Source organism: Aptenodytes patagonicus, chromosome 2 (genome assembly GCF_965638725.1).
Source record: "Aptenodytes patagonicus chromosome 2, bAptPat1.pri.cur, whole genome shotgun sequence".
In the NCBI taxonomy this organism is placed as follows: domain Eukaryota; kingdom Metazoa; phylum Chordata; class Aves; order Sphenisciformes; family Spheniscidae; genus Aptenodytes; species Aptenodytes patagonicus.
The window spans coordinates 44018910-44043674 of NC_134950.1; the positions used below are offsets into that span (position 1 = coordinate 44018910).

Consider the following 24765-nt stretch of genomic DNA (forward strand, 5'->3'; position numbering starts at 1 on the left):
TACAACATGTAACAGCCAATTTGGAATTATGTAAATACTGCAGTGTATGCCAGTGGGTACAGTTCTGAAAAGACACCGCTGGATACGCTATAGATGATGGCACATCTGTATATATGCCTTCCAGAAATCCATTTAAGTTTACAAGATATTTGTTATCCATAGCTATGCTAGTAAGTGTTTTGAGCAGTCTCTGAAGTTATGCTAGAAGTGTTGTTACCAGATGCATTTACTTTTTTAAATTAAAAATTATGTCATTTCAGGCAGAATTGGAAACTGGAAGCAATAATCACAGAATATGAAAAAAAAGGAGAATTTAACAATACAGATACAATTAGTGTCTAAATAATTGCTTTAGCTTTTATTTTTTACCTCACGGCAATGCCAAGTCTCTCCTTCTCCAACTTCTTCAATTTCTAGGCGAACTTTGAATATAGTATTGAATTTCTTATTTAGTTCAACTGAAGTCTCATAAATCTGCTTTTTTTTAAGTGATCCTTTGGGGAATATGACTGAAGTACAGGTACCTTTTTCACCACATACAGTTAGACACATTTTAGGATTCATAGAACTAGAAGAAATATCACTAGTTGTGACAAGGACATCCCAAGTCCCTGTTGAAACAAAACAGTAGAAAAAAAATTAATGGGTTTGCTGAATATCCAACATAATACAGCAATTTGTAGCAGGCTGAGTTAGTGAGTGACTAGCAACTCATTCCCACCTTTACACTGAGCTAAAATATCGGCACGTAACAGGTTCACTCATTACCACTGATTTAGTCAGAAGCACATTTGGACACCAGCCCTTCCGTAGTGATAGCTGACCCTTTAGAGATGGGCCAGTCCAGTAGCACTATGCAGAGAAGACTGCCAGTTCCATATTAGAGACTTGTAAAGAGCCATGCCAATCTGTTGATTTTTTCCTGTCATAAATGTTTCCTCTGATGATTTTAATTTTTTTTCCTTACTAATCACCACTCAAAAGCAGCATATTTTCTACTAGATAATACGGGTTATCAGGTTTGCCTTTGGTCAGGGGAGGGTATTTTTTCATTTTAACTTTTTGAGGAGCTACTTAAACTAGAATGTTAAAACTTGCTACATATATTCTATAACAAGATGCTGATGAGATAAACTGGTTCAGAGCTTGAAATGTGATATTTTTATCACAGATCACCACAATTATCATGCCAGCAAAGTACAAAACTCTATCCATTTCTTCTGTGAAGAAGTGATGTTTGCTGGGAGATTAAAAATAATCCTATATAACAGCACATAGATTTGCCTACTTTAGGGACACAAAAAACACTCAAAACCAGCAGTTTTACTTTAAAAAAATTGCAAAATTATATTGAAAAAGAATAGTAGCTCATGTTCAAACTAAAGGTCTGATTTGAAGCACTTAGTCTCTTAAACATTCTCAATGAATTGGCAGTCACCTGAAGGCTCATAAGGACTGCAGACTGATACCAGGTAAGCTTCTAAGTAACTTCTGTAACTCTATATTCAATGGATATTTAGTTAAGTTCCAATCAACAAGACAGTTTTCAGGATCAGAAACTTGCACCCATCAAAAAAATCCCACTGATTTAGCTAGCTTTAACATTTTAATTCGTGTTAATAGCATATATCGAAAATTCAGGGCTATCAAAACCATGTTTTCCATTTTAAAAAATCATGACTCCTACAGAGAGGCTTTGGTCACCTGGGCTGGTGCAGAATTGCGCATGACCATTTTTTTATTAAGATAACTTAGCTCTGTTTATGCAAAGTGAGGCAAAGTATGGATTTAATAATTTCACATAGCTATTTTGTAAAACAGGGTATTTTACTTTGAGTAATAGAAACAGTGACTTTCTGAGTTTATGTTCATAGTCCTGTAAAGTCCAGCTTCCTAACCACAACAAGCAAATCTTTATCTCCTACTATAAACTAATGCCAATAAAGCTTTATTACTTCAGATCAGGCAAGGATCTACGCCATAAATTCAGGACTTGGTGAAGGTAAAAAGTTAGTACTCACCATCTTTAAAATCAACTAAAATAACCTCAGATGTTATGACTTTATGTATAATCATAAATAGCTACCATTTTCATGTCTATGAACATTAAATATAAATGAAATCAATGATATCCGTGAAAAAATGGAAGTCAAATGAAAATTTATCATATCCCCTGTGACATAATCCAAGATTTTTTAGCCCTTTAGTACTGAAATATTAAACCTTTAAGCTATCAATGTATAACTGCCTAGGAAGACTGAATGGAAGGACTATCGCTGTTGGATCATACAGTACCATACGCTGCTATTACGTTAACTATATTGTATAATCTCTGATAAATTTGTCAAGCTCCAATTTAAAAGCAGCTACATTAAGCTTCTTTCCTTCGCTTCAGTTAAGTCTAAAGGAGAGCTATGCTAAAAATTCATTCTTTCTTTCTCAGAAATTTTTTAATTTTCACAGAATGGCATTAACGGACTGCTGAAACCCATTTATTTTTACGACAACTTTGTCCGTTAGCTTAAACAACTCTTCCCTCCTTGATGTGTAAGCCACCATTAATTTGCTAGATCACAACTGTGTCCATTTTGAGCATTTAATTTGCTAGGCTGAACATGTCAAGTTTTTTCAATACCCTTTCACAACAAAGATTTGCCATATTCCCAGTCATCATGTCTTCTTTACAGCTATTCCAGCTTGAACCAGTCCTTCTGGACAGAGTTGACCACAACTGCACACAGCATTCCCGGTGAAATATCACTGTTTCTCTGTAGTGGCATTAATTCTTTTCTGTCTTCACTGATAATGCCTACATACATTGTGGGGTCACAATTACTTTACTCACAGCCACGTCACATTACTGTCTAAAAAATTATCCTGCGATCATATAGCAAACCCAAGTATTTCTCCTAGTCATATCCTGCTGATGAACTCTTGTAGCAGAAATCATTACAAGACATGGGGATACAGATCCAATACAGTTTTTAGACTCTTAGCTGCCACTTAGTTCCTAATTTCCAAAAAAAATGAATGGAAATTAGGAATCTGTACCAGAATTAAGAGCTCGAATGTTTAGTTGGGTTTGCGCCTAATTGTATTCAAGCTTTGTGTTACAGAATTCGGTTCCATTGCTTTCCTCCAGTTCTCAAAGTTTATCACAAAACCTCTTCATCTCCTGATAGTACTCTCAGCTTTGTAGCACCACCAGATTTCATCAGCATATTCATCCTCTCTTCTCCAACTCTTTACAATTCTTCCTTTTACTACTACTTTCCACTTTCTTATTATTACCTAATAACTTCCCATAAAGCAAATAAAATTCAGTACTGAAATTTAGACAGATTAGATGTTATTACATTTCTCTTATTGGAAAATATATCTAAAGAGTATCAACTTTGTTTTACAATCTGTCTTTAGTAAAGTCATTCCTTTTCATTTCCTATTTGCCTCTATTATCTTAACTATTCTTTTCTTCAAAGTGTGTTATAAAGGTTTGCATGTGATCAGTTACTAGGTCTATAGTCACCTACGTTATGCTTTCTAATTTTTAGATGGAGGTATTACCTTTGCTATTTTCAAGTCATACCTTTTGTCTTCATAAAATTGTTTGAAATCCTTGCTACTAGATCTGCCACTTCATTTCCCAGTTCCTTCCATATTCTGGGCTAACGACTCCTCCGGTTGTCACTGTTTGACTACATGAAACTCGAAGTTCTATTTGCATTTCAGATTTGGTGATTTCCAATAACCTCATTCCCATTAGTAATTTTGGTTTTGCTTCCCTTGCCAACATTATGGTTCCTTAATGAAAACAGAGATAAAGTATTCTGTTTGTTTAGGGATTTTACCTACATCACCTTCAGTCTGCACCCTACTGTTCCTGCATAGTTACACATCTTTCCAGGTTCTTTTTATAAGTAAACAGTTGAAGAACCTTTACTATTTGTTTTAATTCTTTTATAAAATCTGACTCAGCTTGACATTTGGTAAGTCCCATTGTATCCATATACTTTCTGACCTCTAAGGCATAGCACTCTTTGCTGATCAGTCTTTTATTTCTCCATTCCTTACAGGCTCTCTGCTTACTTGTCATATTCTTTCTAAAGTTATTATACACCCAGACCAGAACTGATTTTTGATACAGAGCTGAGTATTAATAATCATAGACTGGAAAATATTAGCAAGTCTGCACTCAGATTTTTGAGGACTGTGTGTGTGTGGGAAACAGAGGAAGGAAAATGTTTTTACATAACTACATTCAGACCCTAATTAAGGTGCATAAACAAGGATGCAAGATTTCTCTCACTTTTCATATTGTCAGTGAAGAAAGATGCAACAGACTCTGACCAACCTTGGGCTTCTGTTCTGAATTGCCCTCAGGAGACGCCTGCCTCGCTCTGTGGATTATCTAGGGCACCTATGGAATGTACTTTTTTAGAGACCTGGAATACTTGCAGTGGTGCAATACAGCTATTTCTTATTCTGAAATTGTCACTACTCTAGTTGCTCATCCTATGCTTATATTTCCATGGTATTCTGTTCTTCTGTTGTCTCAGCAACATTATTTTTCTATTTCCTTAGATGATATAAGATATTTGCTAGTGGACTAAATACAGGCAGCTAAATATGAGAATATTTAGTGAGAGACACACTAATAACTGTGTCTGCAACTATGTATAATATAAAACTTTCTGAGCATAAAATGAAATATCCATGAGCATAGAAATTAATAAAGATCCGTTTACAAAACTGCTGATATAGAATGCAAATTCACACCTTCAGATTAGTTAAACTTTACATAGTTTGGTCTACCAGTTCTGATTCAGATTTCATAAATGGACCCAAACCAACATTTTACACCTCTTCAAAAAAGACATGTGAGAGAGCTAAGAAATCCAGTACCCTGGCAAAGCATAAAAGACTTACCATGTTTTCAGTGTCTAAGTTGTTTCTGAATTTTGGTCTTTTTTTCATTAGACAATTTGAATAGGATATTGGGTTCAGGTCAACTAACTGTTTGCAAGAACTTGTGCCATTGATGTAAGTAAAAAAGAAAACTGCAAATAAAAGCAAATGCTTTCTGCAAATCTATGAACATACGGGAAAATCTCATTCTGCTAAAAGAGTTTTTGTATCTCTTCTTGTGATTTCATTACTGTGTAGGAGCCTTCTGCTCTGCATTGACTGCCATATGGAACAACCTACCTCTTTCTGCTTCAGCTTTTTTCTAGCCTGAACTAAAAACATAGTTCCTGCATTGCCTCCATCACTTAATATCTCCCTTCTGCTCTAGTCTTTCTTCCCTGAACATTATAATTGTATTTACCAGCTCTGGAAAGTGTTTGGAGACACAATTTGTGTGAGAGATGCAACTCATATTTAAGCTATATTATTTCTATATTTTGGTTTTAGTCTTAAAAATAACCTGAAAAATGATATGAATTACAATTAAAACAAAAGCTGGAAGGAGCTTTAATGATTTTAGACCTTACCATAAATCTTTCCTGTCAACATCCCATTCCTGACTTTTCCAAGAAGTTTCAACATTCGTTCCGTCTGTGCATCACCAACTCCACTGTCTAACCATTGCTGGCAAAGAAATGCGTATTGGCCATCAGCCTTGCCCGATTCACGGATGACGATTTGGTCCAGGTACCATCCAGCTCCATAACCTATATTATGGTGCTTAACAAGCACTTTGCTTAACTGTCCAAGGTCTACCGCTCTCATTTCAGAGATACAAACCTGAGAAGGTAAAGGCAAAATGAATAGCAAACTGATTAAACCATATATTTTATCATCCACCTTTAAAAAGATTATGTTTGGAAAGACAGATTCCTTTCACTGCTGAAGTGTCTTTTCCTTTCTGATAGTAAAGAAAGATATTATAGGCTGACATTCGTATTTGGAGACCCTGTTCAGAAAATGTGTGGATCCTTGAATATGTACATTTTTCTTTGTTCATGGTCACTGCATCCCAGGCTTTACTATGAAAAACATTCCACTATTTCGGGTAGAAAGAAACCTCTGATCATTAATTTACTTATAGAAGTCGCATGAAAATTTGAAGTTCAACCAGTCCCTCATAGCTGAAACAAAGGGAGTGTTTCAAATATCAGGATAGGCCTAGTAAATTGAACTTTGGTTTAGATAAGGCATCTTATTTTTAAACTTTTCAACGTCTTTTATATTCTAAGACATCCTATTCTTAAAATGGGAAATGTTGTATTATTCAACTCTGAACAGAAGTACTGACACTGTTGATGACTATGCAAACAAAGGAAGATACTGACATTAGAAACTATAACTAAGGCTGTGCACGCATACAGGCAAGAATTGATGTGCTCTTCAGATGTAAATAGACATCTGTTTAAATATTGCTACGGCTACCAGTAAACAAAAGCTAAATGGCAACTGCACTAGTGCATGTTGGGATGAATAAATTATGTGAGTGAGAGAATGAATGTGTTCCGTGCAAGAGATAATATGAGTGGGTGGGTAGATACATGGGCATGTGTGTGAGTGACATTAAAAAAAACCCAGATGGATAGTAGAAACAGACGCTATAATTTTTATTTGTTGCCAACCAATTTGCCACCAGGCAGGAAAAAGCATGAGGGCCAGAAAGCAACAAAGGAAGAGATGATTTTTAGAAAGAATTATGTCATCTGGTGCATTCTCCTGTCTGTGTCGGACTATTCTCTACAATGTGCTCAGAAAAAGAAAACATCAGAGTTGTTATTCCTATCACAGCCTTAGGACTTCCAGCATTCTTACCTTGCTATATCCACGATCTCCCCAAACAGTTACCATGGCAAGTTATAGCCCTTCATGTAATGCATATGTAGCCCAAAATAAGATCTAGCTGTGAGGAACATCTTGTAAATAACTTTTTAGGAGCACTCATTGCCTTTTAATTTTATTCTTTGTAGTTCTGAGCCAAATATAATTTTCTTGTCAGTCTACATGACCCTTGACTTACAGGAAATAGCCTGTATTGCTAATATTCATGTTCCTTCACAGCTAACTCTATCTGAAAAAGGGACCTATCATTAGTCTCATTCTTTGTGACAATAATTAACAGTCATTAGACAACAGTGGTCATAATCACCCATTGTTATCAATGAATTCTCATAATAATACATTAAATTGCCTACTCCCTCAGCATTAGCAAGAATGTACTTTTGGTTGATGTCATTACATTTCTTTTTTTTCCCCTCAGTATAAAGACACTTGGAACTGCATTAAACACACCACCGGAAGTGTAATTAAAGAAAGCCAAAATTTACATTTTATTTAAATTGTCTTGCTTTAGATAAAGTGTTAGCTAGGCAAAATTACAATCCCCATTTATTTAACCCATTAAACTGGTGAAAAAGTTAGACATACAATTACTTAAATAAACACAAAACAGCCTTAGTTTCTGCAGTAATTAAATCAACTTTACTCTCTTTTCTTACACTTTGTTGCAATTTTCTGTCTTCCTAGCTTTTCCTTATATTCCAGTCCTTTATCAGGCAAGAGAGATCTTTTTTTTTCATATCTCAACTTTCCTTAACTTTGTTTTCTTTGCCTGTCCATTCCATATTTTCCAGGGATATTGCTGACATAACCTTGTCTCTCAAGACAGCTTGCCCTCTACATTCCTTCCTTTCACCTTGTATTCTTAGATACTCTCACGAAAACCTCATTCCAACTTTTTTATTAATCTACTTCTATGTAAAAAGAACATATGACTGGTAGTAGTATGTCAGACCGCAGATCCATCTAGTCCAGTATCCTGTTGCCAACAGCTACCAATAACAGATTTCTAGGGAAGAGTTGAAAAACAGGGCAAATATATAGAGATGCTTCTTGAATAGAAAGTCTCTCAGGTTTTAGCAATTTGTGGTTCAGAGATTTCCTGAGCCAGAGATTGTGTCTTTGCACTTAACAGCCCTCAGTGGAAAGCTGTCTTCCATGACAATGTGCAATGGCTTTTTGCACCAACATGCATTTTACCATCTGCAACATCTTGTGCAAGAAAGTAAAATGGATTAATTGTGCACTGTGTAAAAAGCCACCTCCTTTTGTTTTGAATCTGCCACCTGCAGGTTTCATTTAATGCTCTTGAGCCCTTGTATTTCATGAGAAAGTAGAATTACTCATTTTCTCTATGCCATTTTATATTTCTTGTCTCCCTCTCCCTTCCTCTCAGCATCCCTTTTCCAGGCCAAACAGTACTTGTTTGCTTAGTTGATCCTTGTATGGAAGATATTTCATATCACTTGACATTCTTCTTGTACTTCTTAGGACAAGTGAATCAGAACAAAACACAAATGCATCTATTATGCATCCGCACTAGAGAACTTACCTGGAGGCATGATTGTATTTTCTACTTAGGGGTGGCTGGGTTTTTTCCTTTTTCTAATAATTCCTAAACATTTGCTCTGTCCTGTTTTCCTTTGGTTTTGCCTCTGCTGAGCACTGGCTTGACATCATTACAGAACTTTCCTAATGCCAAGGTCACTTTCCTATGGGTAAAAGCTATTTCAGAGCCCATCATTTTGCATGCAAATTTAAGGGGTTTTCCCCCTCACAGCCACTGCTCTGCATTTAGCTACAACGAATTTCATCTGCCATTTTATTACCCAGTCACTCTGCGTGAGGTCCTTCTGCAATCTCTGCCACCAACTTTCATATTTATTACCTTAAATAACTTAGTATCATCAGAACACTTTGCCATCTCACTGCTCAACCCTTTCCCAAGAACCTATTGCACAATGAAGAACATGAATACACAAAGTATCTAAGCTGAAGAAAACTTTAATTGTCCACAGTACAAAAATAGCTCAGCTAAAACAAAGGATCTGCTTGGGAAGACACTCAGCACTCTTCTCTATTGCTCAACATAGTAGCTCTGATTTCTTTAACACTAAGAGCTGTGTCACTGACTCTGTATTAACGTCCAGCTTGAACGTGCTGTGTAAATTCTTTTTTTTTTGGACCTCTTCTCCAGGTTATGTCACAAACTATGTACCTTTATGTCTTTTATTAACTCTTCTAATTGCCTATAAACATTTGCCCTCAAAAATGCCAAGAATTAACCTGTATTTTTAATAATATCATCCAGGCAATCAACATCACAGACCTCTTCCCGTATTTTAATAGCACAGTTTGGACTAAGGCAGCAGGATTCTACAAACAATGGCATCTTAAAAAAAAAAAAAAAAAAAAAGGGTTGCAAGGGACTATAAGAAAAGGAAAGAAAAACATGCCTAAATACTTTGGGTGGGAAGACTGTGGCCAAATTATTAAATTATCTCCCAATGCATAGCAATTTCACTAGATACCAGGACACTAAATACTGTTATGAATCTAAAACTAGGTTATTGCCACGAAAAGGAGAGATTAAGCATATTTTTGAAAGATGTATTTCATTTTCCTCAGTAGTGAATAAAAAGGGAGGTAAACTTCATTGAAATATATATGCTTATCTCTCTTCATTCTTGCCTAAACTATCGGTTATCTTCATTTTACAGTGGGAAATGAGGGACACAAGGAAGGGAAAATGATACATTCAGATCATCGGGTAAAGCAGTGGCTGAGCTTAGAAATGAATGTAGGGGCCCTGCCTGTGAGTGCCCTATACACTGTATCACACAGTCCATTTAGAACAACAGTTGTCTGAAAATGGTACCTAGACATGAGCCAACAGAACTCTGACAAAGAAGAAAAAAGAGAAGCAGAGGAGGTGATGGCAAATTTTTAAAGAGGTTGCAAATGTATTACTGAAGAGTCAGAAAAAGATATAGGAAAGTGTAAGTAGCACGATTAAAGAGACGTTCTTCTACACAAGGAGCAATGAACAATTCAGCGACAAAACAAGTGCGCAGAGGATAGTGGTCTATAAAATCAGGAATAGCAAAGAGAGAGTGACAGAGAAAAAAACACTCACTGTATCTTCCGGTAAAAGAAGCAGCGAAATGAGGTGAAACTAGTATGTGGAAGTTTTACACAGGTTGCAGATCAAGTGCAGTCCATACTACCACAGGAGATTGTGGATACTCATCACAAGTTTAAAAAGAGTTTACACAAATTCATAGAAGCAAAAATATCAATGACTATGGAACAGAAGGATGACATGGCTGGTTTCTATGTTTCTATGCTCGGGAAAATACTTTGACATTATAAAGCAAATGAAGGAAGAATTGTCTAAGGGCAAGGCGAGCAAAGCAGTGGAACGGGTTGCCTAGGAAAGTTACGGCATCTCAGCCATAAGAAGTCTTAAGAAATGGTATGAAATAAGTATAGAGGATCCTGCTTTATTATACAGTGATCAATTGAAAAGTCTCTTTAAAACCTATCTAGTCATATCCAGGCTGAGTCCAGGGTATGTGTGAACATGTTGTGTACGTATAATCATTAATATGTTAATCAGCAAAGGTTGACCAGAAAATCTCTCCTAGGATTTATCTTGAGCAGTCACAGTATGTTTACAAGCAGCTTTACCTGTTTGCAATTCTATATATAAATGGATTAATTAACATATAGTATCTAACACATTTAAAACCTCTCTTTCAACTATATCTGGACAGATCTTTTAAAAAAACAGATTTTAAAGGAGCAGTCACGGGAAATAGCCCTGGTATTTCTATATAAGCTTCACAAATAACTGAAAACTAAGCCACATAATTTTATATATCATTGGGTTCAATTCCAGTTTCTAAGAATAGTTGCTGATGGTTTGTGGGTTTTAAATTTATTGGTACTTGAACTATTCTTAAACTGTAATCCCGATTTGGGTAAAGTGTCTATACTTAGTAAGCAACACAACTTTTTCACAGGTTACCACGGTGTAACATCAATGCTTGAATTTGATAATTGGAAAGAAGTATGGTATTGAAAGAAAGGAATAAAATAAAACACATTAAGCAAACATGTAAGTACAATAACTCAGTACTAACCTGTCCTTTTTCAAAATTTGAGTGTCTTAGTCTCCTTTTGCAGGAATCTCCCTGCTCTCCAAATACTGTGATAAATACATCTGCATCAGTCCCTGATGCAGGCAATGTTCCCGTATGAACACTGATTGAGTAAAGAACTCCTGTCATGAAAAATCAGTGACACAAGACATTACCAAATCAGACTATTTAGCAATGTAATTACCAAACATTACAAACCAATTTATTTTAGGTAAAAGATTAATTTCAAGACCAAGGAATGAAGTTATAGTAATCGACATAAATGTTCTGTCTGAGTTTTGTAGAGATTAACTACCTCACAACAGCACAGTACAGCATTAGAGATGAAATGTCCTTTATGAATCAATGCAACAATCCATGCCTGCATTACAGAAAAAGAAAATGTAGTTCTGGAGTCTCATCCAGTGGTCACTGAAATCAACTGAAAGAATCACACTGATGTTATCAGGCTTTGTAAAAAGCCTTGAATTCTTGTAGGAATTGAAGGTCTTAAATTCAGTTAGGATTTATCAACTCTAACAACATTTCACCAAACACAGAACAGTTGAAATCCACTTTTTGTTCTGGATCAGCTGAATTCTGTTTTAGTCTGGCATTTTGATAATTATGGCCAACATTAATTAAATATGGTCAGGAGAAATGGCTCAGCTATTTATACAGATATGCATTGTTATTATTATTCTTCACCACAAAGGATGGCTTGCCATGACTTTTGGCTGATGAGTTATATAGTACATATTCCTTGAGGCAGCATGAAAGATTTTTTTTATAGGTTCTGTAAGCTCTGTGAAGAATTAAATGTTATAACAGACTGTTAAGATATATTTCCATTTGCAGTCTAGCCTTCAGTTAGATATTAAATGCAGAAAGTTTTAAATATTTTAACTAAGACTTTTGTTCATAGAGTATAATGAATGAGAATTCTTTTCTAAATATTTCATAAAATGTAATCAGAACAAAGGAAGATGTTATCATATTTTAAATACAATGATGAAATGAAACAGAGCTTCTGGGACAGAAATGGGGCTTGAAGAAAACCTCAGAAAAGATCGTTTTTTTGTTTTTGTGATTCATGCCATTATGACTTCGCACATGCCTTTTTTAAATCTGTGATTTAGTCCCTCACTGAGTGTAAATCAGACGTTTTTTGAAAATTTAAACAGAAATATATTAATTGGGCTTTGTGCATTTTTCAGGCTTTCAAATTGGTACTTAGCCTAGTGAAAACAATACATGTCAGTTGTTTTAAAACAGAAAAAATGCTTGAACAATACACATTATTAAAGGTCCCACACAGTTTACACAGGTATATTGAATGAATCTTTAAAAATAGTTTTGAGGGTTTTTTTAATAAATATAAAAAGCTTTGCAATCTTTCCATTGTGTTCATCCCATTAGGCAGTTCACAATTTTGTGTGCGCGTGTGTGTGCATTTGCTCATGTATTTATTTTTTAGTTCAGCAGCATACCCCTGAGTGGTGGCTTGTCTGGCCTGACCGCTGCTAGCTCTGTCACAGTCTCGGATCCATCTTCTCCAAACAGCCATTGGGTTTCAGTGTGAAAGCCCAACTCTTGTTTAGTGTCCAGGTCTTTTAGCCGAAGCTGCAGGCAGAATCAGAAGAAGAAATTAATTTATCTGAGTTATTACGTTTCTTATTTCCATCCCGACAGAAACTGACATTTCTTCCTATTGTTAATGCCTGCACACATTTTATAAAAGCTACCTGATTCTGCATAACAAGAGCTACAGTAGTTGCTGCAAGCCACTGATTCTGCAGCCTGATGTTTATAGGTGCATTCTTCACTGCAGATCGACACAGGCATAGGATCCATTTGCAGGGAACCAATGAAGGATACAGATTAAATTGGCCTGTATATACTTGCAATTTCAGAACGTCAAATGAATGAATACAGTTACATCAATCTTAATAGCATATGCCCATTTTGCAAAAACATTTGTTTTGCTGGTTTTGATTTGTTTACATGTGACTTGCTATATCTCAGCTAGGATTTTCAAAGTTGGCAGAAATTAGGTGTCCAGTGGCCTTGGGGCTCCCTGTGGAAATAAGTTATTTGAAGAATGAATTCCAACAGAAGGTGCGAGCTTAGATCCAGCTTCTTTCCACCTGACTTTAAATACTCAGTGGAGACTGAACAAATTAAGTTCCAAATTTGTGAACTTAGAACCTCCAGACCAACTGAGGAAGCACAGCCTTGGGAGCCCACCTGTCCTAGCTACTGAGACAGTCAATGTGGAGATCAGATTCACAGGAGAGCAACTCAGATCTCGAACTTTATTCTAGGTCAGGTTATAAAATACAGAATGACAAACTATCAGGCATATGCAGAAACATTTCTGGTAACTATTATATGCAGGATTGAACTTGATACATAGCTAATGACTACAAGTTTGCAGAAATGGTTTCTTCAGCCTTTAGAATCTCTTTGTATAGAAATATTATATCCAAGACATTAAAACCAAAACAAAATGAAACAAAAAATTAATTTCATCAAGACATTAAGTAACTGAAATTCTTAGGCAGGGATTCTCAAAATTACTGTGGTGACTTATTATCACTACTGACACCAGCAGCAGCAACAAAAGTTTGTGGCTCATTGTACAGGATACACACACCACTGTTTGGAAATCCTGAGTAGAGGTTTCCTTACATAGACTTCAAGTGCAAGCTTTGAAATGCATAAATATTTATATAATTGAATTATATAATTTAAATTATTAGGAATTTGACAGTTTCACTCTTAAAAATTTTGTCAGACTATCTTGCCCTTGAGTTCCTGAATATTTTCCATTCCTGCTTATGCTTTGTGCCCAGTGCTTCACAAGATCAGGCACAAAGCTTCCAGATGAAAGTAAACAATTCCCCATGACCATTTCCAGAATTAAACCATTAATTACTTGAATAAACAGTGTTTTTCTTTAGATAGTATTCAATTCCACTAAAATTGCTGCCAGTTGTTTACCCATATTTTGCACTTGCAATAACTGAATTTTCTCACACTAAATGTCTAACTTCTTCTCATACAAAAATATCCTCCCTAACTTCTATCAATATAAACATCCCTAACTAAACATCAATAAGTATCACAAACTCCCATCTGTATTAAAATTGGACTAAGGGTTACCTGCATATGCAGGCAGACGACCTGCAGATACTGGACTCATAAAAATGAGATGTATCAATTTATGTGGACTTTGTCCTTAAAATAAAATGTACCTGACAAATTCTTGTTAGTCATAAGATTACATCTAAGTGTGAACTTTATCTCCAAATCATACATAGTTTCTATATTCTATACAAAAGTAAAAATGATTTTGTATTTTATTTTGGAGAGGACCAGAACTCTATTTTTGAGCAAGAAAAAGCTACTCATTCTAGAGTACATAAATCTTCAAAAGTTACAGAAAAGACATAAATTTTAGCTAAGGTTGTATCATTTTCTACAGAAACGTGCAGAAAACCGTAGGAGATAACAGGAAAAACTGTGGTACTCTGAAGCTGCTGTAAACACCAGAATAGAGAAAACAGGGAGTAGCAAAAGGAATGTAGGGATTTTATCTCCTTTTAGCCTTTGCAGTTTCATCTGTAAGCCATGTTTTTGTGAAATTGCTGAAACTTTGGCTATTACTTCTTTCACTTAAGCAGAAAGCAAGGAAGGGAATTCTTTTCAGCTGGGGCTGGGTTTGACCACTGATTCATAGTGAGCTTACACACACTGACTGCCTCCTGTAGTCTTTCTGTTTCTACACAGCATCTCTATTTTTTACTGCACTGTAAGAGTCCTATTAAAGTGAAACCAACTTGTTACATTTTAGATTGTGCTTCTATGTATAAATAATTTATAAACAGACTAATAAATGAGTAACAGATGTTATAAGCTTATTACTGGCACAAGCAGTGTATGTTATTGTGGCTTATGTTGTGGGTTATAAGTGCACCAGTAGAAAAGACTACGTAGGTCTATAGCAACCTATTGACTTCTTGTAGTTTGTAACAATTTATAGCTACTAATAAACCAATTATTAAATAACTTTTGAAGTATTTAAATGTATGAACAAAAATCACTTAGCCGTTTGCAGAGGGCTGTCTTTGAAAAGAAAGCAGAAAGCAAACTATTACATTTATGAATTTCCTGCTATGTTTTGAGCCACCAGTTCTGGAGGCTGAAATCTTATATTACATAATCACACAATGGATATAGTGAGGGTAGTGTCAACATATTTTTTGAATGCTTATCAGTGGCTTGGAGATGCATATTTAAAATGAGAAATTAGTTTTGCTTACCTATTCTTCCATTCTACAAAATTAGCTGACAAAGAGCAAATTTGGGGAGAAAATATAAACAAGATAAACTCCTCCTCTATCCTCAGAGGAGCTCATAAACTCAGGCTTAACGTTCCTTTGAGTACCATAAAAGCAATCAAATTTTATCCTGGAATTAAGCTGTCTCTAGCATTTCCCATCAGAACAGTTTCTGGACTGTTTATTCATTTAGGGAATCACCCTTTGATCTTTTAAATCCATAGTAGTGTTAAGGTACTGTGTGGCCCAGTTCAGAAAAACATTATTTTATTAACTTCAGAATAATTCAATGCTATGTCCACAATGCTTTTTGGGCCCTTGCCCAGAGGTAGAGCTCATTGACACAATTTTTCTTTGCATTAACCTTGAAGTTTAAGTATATCCCCAAAGCCCAAGTATTATCGGGCCTGACACCTTTCTATTCAATCTTCCTACTCACCCTGGGGAAAGGTATACATTTAAAATCTGGTTGAATCATAAGATTGACAGCATTAAATCATTTCTCCATCCTTTTTTATGGAGATCTTAAGTGCATATTAAACTACAATCAGATCTTTAAGGCCCACTGATGACCGTATTGTAATGAATAAATACTAAAGTATCAGCTTAATTGGTTTCCACAAGTAGGTTGCTCTGTGTCAGGAGACTGTCAGTATTTCCATGCAGGGATTAACATTTCCTAACATCAGCAGAAAACACTGCCTTCCATGTCATGATAAGCTATGCAGAATGGATCTGCACATCAGTGAATAGGTATAGCTATATGCACTTCAGCAGGCACAAACAAGGTAGATCTGCCCACAAAGAGATATGGAAGCTGTAGGCAATCATCTGTAGACACCAGGTAACTGAGCCAAAAGGTGCGTGGCCTTGATAGTGTGGTGCAAAGTGAAGCTAACAATCTGTCTCTCAACAAAAGATGTTTACTGGTATTATGAAGAATATTACAAGTTTATATGTAGTGTATTTGGAATACCTTGTGAAGTTTAATTCCTCTTCCCAAGCATGGACCAGATAACACAAAGGAAACTTTTGTTATATCTCCAATATCACCAACAGTCAACTGTTAGAAAAATAAAGAAAAAAAAAATTAACTATACATTGTATGTTACAATTTGGATGATATACTTTAAGCCCAGGTAAAAAGATAAATAAAATAGGTAAAAATACTAGTCAAGGACATTAATGTTAGGCTGAGGAAGTCCCATTAAGATTGCAAGTTAATTTGAACTCACATTTGTATCATAATTTATGTTTATTTTTAACTGGGAGAATTGGCTGCAGAGCCTAGGCCAACATATGAAAAGCAAGGAAATGCATGACTGATTCTGTATTTCCAAGCCAAATTCATATTACTATTCTTTTCACTTCACTTTCCTATTTACCTCCTCTCCATCACATCTTTATTCTCAAACTTAAACTGAAGTTTTGAACTCAAGGTGATTTTTAGCCCTGGCTGTTGGTTCTGTTCTCAGTTGTTACAGGGCTCAAAAGAAAGGATGGCTGGTTTCCGTAAGTCATATGATATATACACTGCTGCTTGTAGCTTTTCATCTAGCAGCAGTTAAGCAAATGATGTTTATATTGCCTTTTTGCAAAAGATGTGTAATGACTTTTTTTTCCATGTTTAAGAATAAAAACCTTTTGAAAGAGGTGACCCAGGTTCACACACCTGTCCAGAAGCTGCCATTAACTTCATGTGCAAACTACAGAATTGATATTTGCCCAGGCCCGAGCTCATCGTAGAGAGACACAGCTTCTAAGTAGTGAAAACAGATTGTTTGAAGTTTGAGAAATAGAACATAAAGGAACTATGGAATAGCTTCATTATTTATTGCCTTACTGTTAAGGCCTACTAGTCTTAATTCAAAGTTAATGAGGCTTTTCATGTCAAAATTGGCTTTTGCTCAAGAGAGCTTTCATAAGTGATATGTATTGGCCCACATATGAGAAGTTCTTCAAGTGCTGTTTAAGACGTGGAGGTATAAACATTAACTCTGACAAACAAAAAATCATTCCACACAACTTCACATATGTTGGCTACATATGTGGCTTACTTTGGTGGCAGTGTGCTCCCCCTGCAATGACCACCAGTGGGGGTCGTTGTGGCTGCATCCAGGTTATGCTGGACTTTGGGAATGGGTGGCAACATAGAAGCCAAGGGCTGCCTGGAGCAGTGAGTCAAATGACTTGCTGATATGCAAATATGACTATAAGTCAATCACCTTACTCTACAAATAATGGACAGCCCAGGGCCCTTTGAGCTCTCCTGCACGGCAGCGGGCTGCACGGCAGGATCTTCCCTTGTGTAGGGACGCCTCCCAGGGTTACTCCTCGAGGTTGAGAGATTCTTTGCCACAACAGATACTCGGTAAGTGACTAATAGCATGCTAAACTTTGAAATCTTAGCTAAGTGATATACAGGATTGTTTGCGCATATGTAATCCTTTAGACATAAACCGTTGACCAAGTCTGGGACTAGGATTGGATCCAGCCGCACCTAGACTCCTCTCTGAGAAGTTTAGAAAGCAAGGGGGTCCTTTCTGAACCTCATAACTCAACGGGAGGGTCTCCCTGACAATTTTGTCTGACCCTGTCCTCTATGCAGTAAATAATCAAGTGTACCTTGCCATCAAATCTTGTTCACTGTTGCATTTACCATTGAACTTTGTTAATTCACACTTTAACTCACTGTTTCTATCAATAAAGTGTATTGTTGCTTCTCTCTTACGAGTGAAATGCAGTCTCACTCCATCCGTGATAACTTTACTGAAACTATTTGGTAAGATTTGTGTGAAATGAAAAGGAAACTGACCAAAAATGGATTATCATTCAGATTCTGAACTTCCTGTGCAGGAGATTTCCCTTTTCTTCCAAATACAACAACTTGAATATCAGGAACATCTTCTGGTACTTGTGTACAGTGCACCCATGTCTGCCATCGTCCTCTGCTTTTAGTATCAAAATCTTTTGTGAGAAGAGATGTCACAGATGTTTCTGCAATGAAAACAAACATATATTCAGAGCCTGTGTCTAAGTTAGAAGGCAGTATAAGCCAAAAGATACAAGATTACATTGCCTGGTAGTGCTGCATCTAGCACAGGTAAGTCAGGTGACAAAGCCACAAAACCCTTATTACTCATTTTAACCCTGTGGAGGTGTAGAAAACCTGGCCAGCTGCTTCATGAATCCATGTCACACTCATGCAGGGGCCATGTCTATCTTCTCTGTATTGTTCCAAGGAAAGGATACGTGCTGCCAGAGGAGACTCTTTCAATACTGCCATTTCCATCTTCTCCATCCCAGGCATAATTTCTCCCTCCTTGTTTACAGAAGGCATGATTCACCTTGGTCCAGGCCCCTGCCCCTCACCATTGGGGTACCAATGTTCAGTTCTGCCTACACTGTGAAGTAGCTTTGTACTGGCTCTGTTCTGCACTGCCATGTGGTAGTGACTCATGCAAATGAAGGACTTTTCTGCTGGTATTACCTTTGAGCGGAATTGCCACTTCTACAAAATCTTTCTTGGAGCATTTATTGATCCAGTCATTATGAACAAACACATGTGCAGAAAAAGTGTAGAAGACTTCTTTTATAACAATTTTTTCCAAGAACCACTCATCTGATTGAAAATAAACAGAACATCATTAATTTATACCTTTTAAGCAACAAAATGTTCTGTGTATGCAGTCATAAGTTTCTATCTTTAGAAAATCAATAAAATGTTTTCTTTTGCTGGACTTCTTAAGGAAATAAAACTTCTGAAAATATATTGGCTGTGTGTAAATGTGTTTCTGTCTGTTCCCCTACACTCTGAAATAGTTGACAAAGTGAAGAAGTCTTAAAGTTTTTACAGATCTTGTGAAATTAAACATAAGGATAGATTTGATTTAATGATCTATTAATGTCCCAAAGGATGGAAAGGCTTCTGTATGCGATCTCTAGACACAAGAAGTCCCCCATAGGAAATGACATTATCAACATCCTAAAGGAAAAAGGGTCAGGATTTCTGCCACATTAGCCATCAGAAAATCCACCCAACGCACAACTTACTTTCTGGTGAGGTTCTATGCTATCTAATAAGGCATAAACTTCAGCTGAAGGTTTTCTCTTGATTGAGACCATTGTGTTGATTCTCTGGAAACAAAGCGTTTGAAGACTCAGACCTCTGAGTCTTGGTAAACTTGGTTATGCTCTTGGTGAAGTCAATGAAAGTTTGATCAGTCATTTTAATGTTACCATCTAGGAAGTATATGGGAAATAGACTCCAAATCAGTTTTTCTGAGTCTGAGTTTAACCTACAGAGTCATCTTATAGTCTTGTTTTTTTGACAAAGATAAAAGAACAAGAGACTCGGCTTGTCATGCTCTGGAACAATCTTATCTCCATTATCAACATTATCTGCAGAAGTAGGATATCTGTAGAATCTCTGTGCTGTTGCCTCTAGAAAACAATGGGCCAAAATTGTAGCCAAAGTATTGAAGAGAATATAAATTCTAGATGCTCCTTGCTGTTGCTATTTATTTTTAAGAAGTAAGCAATTTTCTTTAACTCCAACAGCTGCTGTGGAGTCAGAAGGAGAATTAAAAATGCTGCAGGAAGTGCAGCCTTTTTATCTGCCACTCAACCTCATGTACGCAGAATCCCTTAAAAAAGAATATATTTCTCGTGGGTTAGAAGAAAAAAAGCTATGAGGCCAGAACAGCCTTTCTTCCATGTTCCACTTCCCAATCTGATGAACTGATTTTCTGTTCTTATCTTTACCTAGAAGCATTTAGCCCTGAAAAAAAATTCTCTTTTAAAATGAAAATGTCCATCATCTAAAAATGGACAGGAAGAAAAAAATGTCAAAAATTGCAAAAGCATGATGTCATATTGCTTCCTGAAAAACAAAAGCTTTGTTGACTGTGCTCATAAATATATAGTAACTTTTATGGAGAAAAGTTTCAGGTATAATTTTACCATTTTACTTTGTCACTGCATTTCCTAGGAATCCTTTGCACATTTTAATAAAACCAAGCTGGGTACTTGACGTGTATAGTCCAACAGAAATAATGAACAGCAGAAAATGGAGAGCAATTTCAAATTTTCCAGAACTTTAACAAAAACACTTGTGGTTTTTAATCTTAAATTTAAGACATTTCTGAAGTTCTAGGATCTCCCAAGTCTGATAATAATGTTACCATACATTAACTGAAAAAACTGCTGACCTTTTTTTAGACTCTTAAATCCAACAAGAACTTGGTTCAACTTGCCAAGGTATACTGCTTTGATTTTGAAAACATCCACCTGCAATATGAAAATAAGCAAAATGATACTTTAAACTTAATATGTATCTGCTTTTTAATACTTACCAGTTTAGCCTTGTGTGTCTGGTCATTGTTTTGTATCTCAATGGAAGCAAATTTATCTCGTTTATGACATTCCATTGTCTTTGAGTTCGTAATTAAACATTACATGCTATAACTGATATTTTCTGATCCAGTTAATATTATGAATTATGTATTTCAAAATGCTGCTGTATTTAATAAGAAGTAACTTTGGAAACATCAGATACACACATTAGCAACAAAGTGCTTATTTTTAGTACCTTCATGGACTGAAATAACCAAATCAGATCAATTACGACTTGTGTTGAAAGTTTCTTTGATCCAGAACCTAACTCCCAATGAAACTGATGAACAATAAGTGTCTAATAATTCTGAAAATCTGGAGCAATTTCATTTTCACTAAAATTCACAGTTAATTTAGTGGGAATTAGGCAGGTAAATGCGAATTAAGTGAATAGTATCTGGGAAGGTTTCAATCACTGTGCTATTGGGATAAGGATTTTTCATTGAAGCCATCTCTATAATAGGTCAAATTTTCCACATAAAACAGACTTGCATGATGAATAGGCTTCATGGAATCTTCCCTTTTTTCCCTACTGTAAATCTTTGTCATATATTCACCTTCTTGCATATACATGTTTGTCATCTTCTTTGCGCAGTCATCTTCCTTCATAATCAATGGGAAAGCTCACATAAGTATGCACACTGACACTGGGGACACATGTTGCTTAAAGTGTGTACTTGTTAGCTTTTTTGGAACTGGGCCTGAAGAAATTAGTTTTGGAAACATACTATTCATGAATGGATTAATCTACTCTTTTAGGAAACGAGCTGCGGAATAAAATCTCCACGAGTAAGACTGTTTTATTTCTTGTGACTTAATGAGCTATCCTGTTGCAGACAGAAGCAGTTGTCTTGGAAAGACTGGGTTGAAGATGCAATTTGAAGACAAAAGTTGGGGACCAATTTGGGGGTTTGAAACCAAACAATAAAAATGTATTGCTCCTATAGTTGCTGCCAAGTACAATGACATACAAAAATTCATGCTACCTGTGAGAACCATATTGATCGCAAGAGTCATCTAGAAAAAAAGAGCAAAGACTAAGAACAGAGAATTAGGCATTTGAGGGCAAGTTGGAGTAAAGAAAACTGTGAGAGAATGAATACCCACACAGTTGTTACTTAAATTCTCTTCTATAAGAAGAAGATTAGGGTGCTATAGCCCAGGATATAGAAAAGCCCTTTAGAGTTTCAGATGAAGGATTTAGCCTCCTGAACAGGCCCATTCAAAAACTGACACAGAATCTGGATTATGCAGAAAAAATCCTTGTGAATTTGCAGATGAGTTATATCTCCACTGGAGTGAGTATTCACAGAAGTCAATTGTATTGTTCACATATTTTTCCCTACAAGTTTTATTCTTAAAGAAAATTTAACACAGATTCTTACAAAATAAAAAATAAAAAAAAAGCTCAGGACAGTTCAGTTTTTTGAAAGAAACAGGAATCAGACCTTCTTTCAGTCTGTACTGATACTTCATCTGTTGTAGCAAGGAGTCTTGCTGTTCAGATTTCTCTAAGGTATTATCTTTAAGATATATTATATATAACTATTATCTGTATCACCAAAAAGATTAATCTATAAAATCTCCTACATTACTCCTTAAAGCCAGATGAGCCGTACTATCCTGTCATTATTATTTTCAGATTTATTTTGTGAAGTCTGAGCTAGCAGCTTGATCAGTTCTTGAAGAACATTACATTGGGCACGCATATTCTCTTCCACAATGGAGAAAGAAAATACAGGAATACAGAGAACATAATGACTAACAAAGATTTGGTTTGGGTTTCATACAAAAGCCATTGTGTCTTCTAGAATCTTTAGAACTGAAAAGAAAAGCAGAGAAAATAAACAGAGGCATGTTTAAAGAATAAATGAAGCATATTGCAAGCAGGTTTCTCTAGATTTCTACATCAGAGAACAAACTAATCTGGATTGGCTGACAACAATGAAATACTCCCTCCTGCCCTCCCCAAAAGAAGGTTCCTATGTACTTCACAATGATTTTATGATTCCCTTAAAACAAAAATAAAAAAATCTTCCAAACCTAAACTCAGAGAAAACAGTAAGGTCTAGTAAAGTATCAGCTAGACATGTCCTTTTGATCTGAAATTCATTTTAGTTACTTTGTTCTTATGCCATTAACTACTCCAGGAATTACTCTTCTAGGAAAAGCCCTTTAAACCTCAAAAAGCAAGAATATGTTTACCATGTTTAAGAGCAATAAGTGGGTGGAAGAATTAGAAACATGAAAAAATAAAACTCTGCTTGGAACACTGACATTAGTGTTCAGGAAAGTTAACAAGAAAAGGTCATGGTCTAAAGTAGGTGCAAAGGCAAGATATCCTACAGAAATGTTATCAGTTCTACCAATCAGGCATATTTTAACAAAGCACTGATACCTCCCTGGCCTTAAAAGTCTGGAATATTGTCCTGGTTTCAGCTGGGATAGAGTTAATTTTCTTCCTAGTAGCTGGTACAGTGCTGTGTTTTGGATTTAGGGTGAGAACAATGTTGATAACACACTGATGTTTTAGTTGTTGCTAAGCAGTGCTTACACTAGTCAAGGACTTTTCAGCTTCCCACGCTCTACCGACTGAGAAGGCTGGAGGTGCACAAGAAGCTGGGAGGGGGCACAGCCAGGACAGCTGACCCAAACTGGCCAAAGGGACATTCCATACCATGTGACGTCATGCTCAGTATATAAACTGGGGGAAAGCTGGCCGGGGGGGCTGCTCCTCGGGGACTGGCTGGGCTTTGGTCAGTTGGTGGTGAGCAATTGTTTTTCTTTTGCATCACTTGTCTTTCTTGGGTTTTATTTCTCTATCTTTTTGTTACTTTCCTTTTCATTACAATTTATGATTATGATGGTTATTATTATTACTATTATATTTTATTTCAATTATTAAACTGTTTTTATCTCAACCCATGAGTTTTCTCACTTTTACTCTTCCAATTCTCTCCCCCATCCCACCGGGGGTTGGGGGAGTGAGCGAGCGGCTGTGTGGTGCTCAGTTGCCAGCTGAGGTTAAACCACGACAAATATTAAAATAGAACTTTTAGAGTATATTTAGTCAACTCAGAATTACTTCATCAACTTAACTGTTTCATTGTTGAGCAATGCTTATGAGGCTTAAAAGCAACGTTACCTATGGAGACAATCACCTCTTAGTTACAAGAGAAAATTATGTCTATATAGAATATAAAACATTAGTATTTTTGATACTCTGTCCATGAAAGGTTTTATGCAAACATAAGTTTTAACAAAAAGACACTCATATATTCAGTTACATTTTTCCTCATTGTTTTACCTGCCCTCTAGCAAAAGTGATCAGGCTGTTTCTTGAGTTAAGCCATCGTTTCCCCGAGTCACTCTTTTCTCCTTGTATACAAAGATAGGCCTCACCAGTGGCATCTGCTTTCTTCAAGTGTCCCGTGTGCAGATGGATTGCATATTCCACAACTTCAGAAAAAATACACATACAAAACCAAAAAGTCAGCAGGAGAAAACGCTCCTTGTCTTCTTGCCCAACATCTGCATTATGCACCAATCCCTGGTAGAAACCATTGCAAATCTCATCTGAATCCCATACTGCACCACAGAAAGAGAGCACAGGTCTCTTCAGTCCTGGTGACACACATAACCAAACCACATTCCTGCTGCATAACTCCCTGTTTGGCAACCTGCAGAATACGGGTTTGTTCTGCTCTGACACCACTCCCAGAAAATCAGCACTACTGGCTGCTGCTTGGGGCGCAGGATCTCCTGTGTACTGCCCCCTTCCCCAAAGGTAGGGAATCCCTTTCTAAGAAACATTTCATGTTTACATGCTCTTTGGAAAGTCTGAGTTCTGCTCTCTCAGACTATTTCCTCATTTTTCTTTGTTTCTTCCTTCCCTCTGTGTGTATCATTTTCTCCTTGAAATGAAATGGGAGCTTACACTTACAAAGTGGCTTAGAAGAAAGCTGGGACCTGATTGTCTTAAGCTTTAAACTCATGTAATTATCACCCAATGAATGAACACGTCAGGACTATCAAGCTTTCTCACTAGTGAGACCATAATACTATTACAATGTTCTTGAAGTTAA

At 36.3% G+C, this 24765-nt stretch overlaps 1 protein-coding gene and 1 non-coding gene across 2 annotated transcripts in view; both read right to left on the bottom strand.

Annotated features, from left to right (window-relative positions):
- Nucleotides 1-24765, bottom strand: part of RP1 (RP1 axonemal microtubule associated) — a 184009-nt gene that overhangs the window by 32729 nt on the left and 126515 nt on the right. The window contains exons 36-44 of the mRNA XM_076328953.1: nucleotides 23988-24139; nucleotides 20497-20575; nucleotides 18777-18908; nucleotides 18102-18283; nucleotides 16263-16349; nucleotides 12434-12566; nucleotides 10947-11086; nucleotides 5493-5745; nucleotides 370-611 (exon numbers count right to left, since the gene is read on the bottom strand). Coding sequence (XP_076185068.1) covers nucleotides 370-611; nucleotides 5493-5745; nucleotides 10947-11086; nucleotides 12434-12566; nucleotides 16263-16349; nucleotides 18102-18283; nucleotides 18777-18908; nucleotides 20497-20575; nucleotides 23988-24139 — 1400 coding nt within the window. The remainder of the gene's footprint in view (nucleotides 1-369; nucleotides 612-5492; nucleotides 5746-10946; nucleotides 11087-12433; nucleotides 12567-16262; nucleotides 16350-18101; nucleotides 18284-18776; nucleotides 18909-20496; nucleotides 20576-23987; nucleotides 24140-24765) is intronic.
- LOC143157558 (U6 spliceosomal RNA) lies at nucleotides 18450-18555 on the bottom strand. The gene has a single exon (XR_012994824.1). It is a non-coding gene; the product is annotated as a U6 spliceosomal RNA (small nuclear RNA).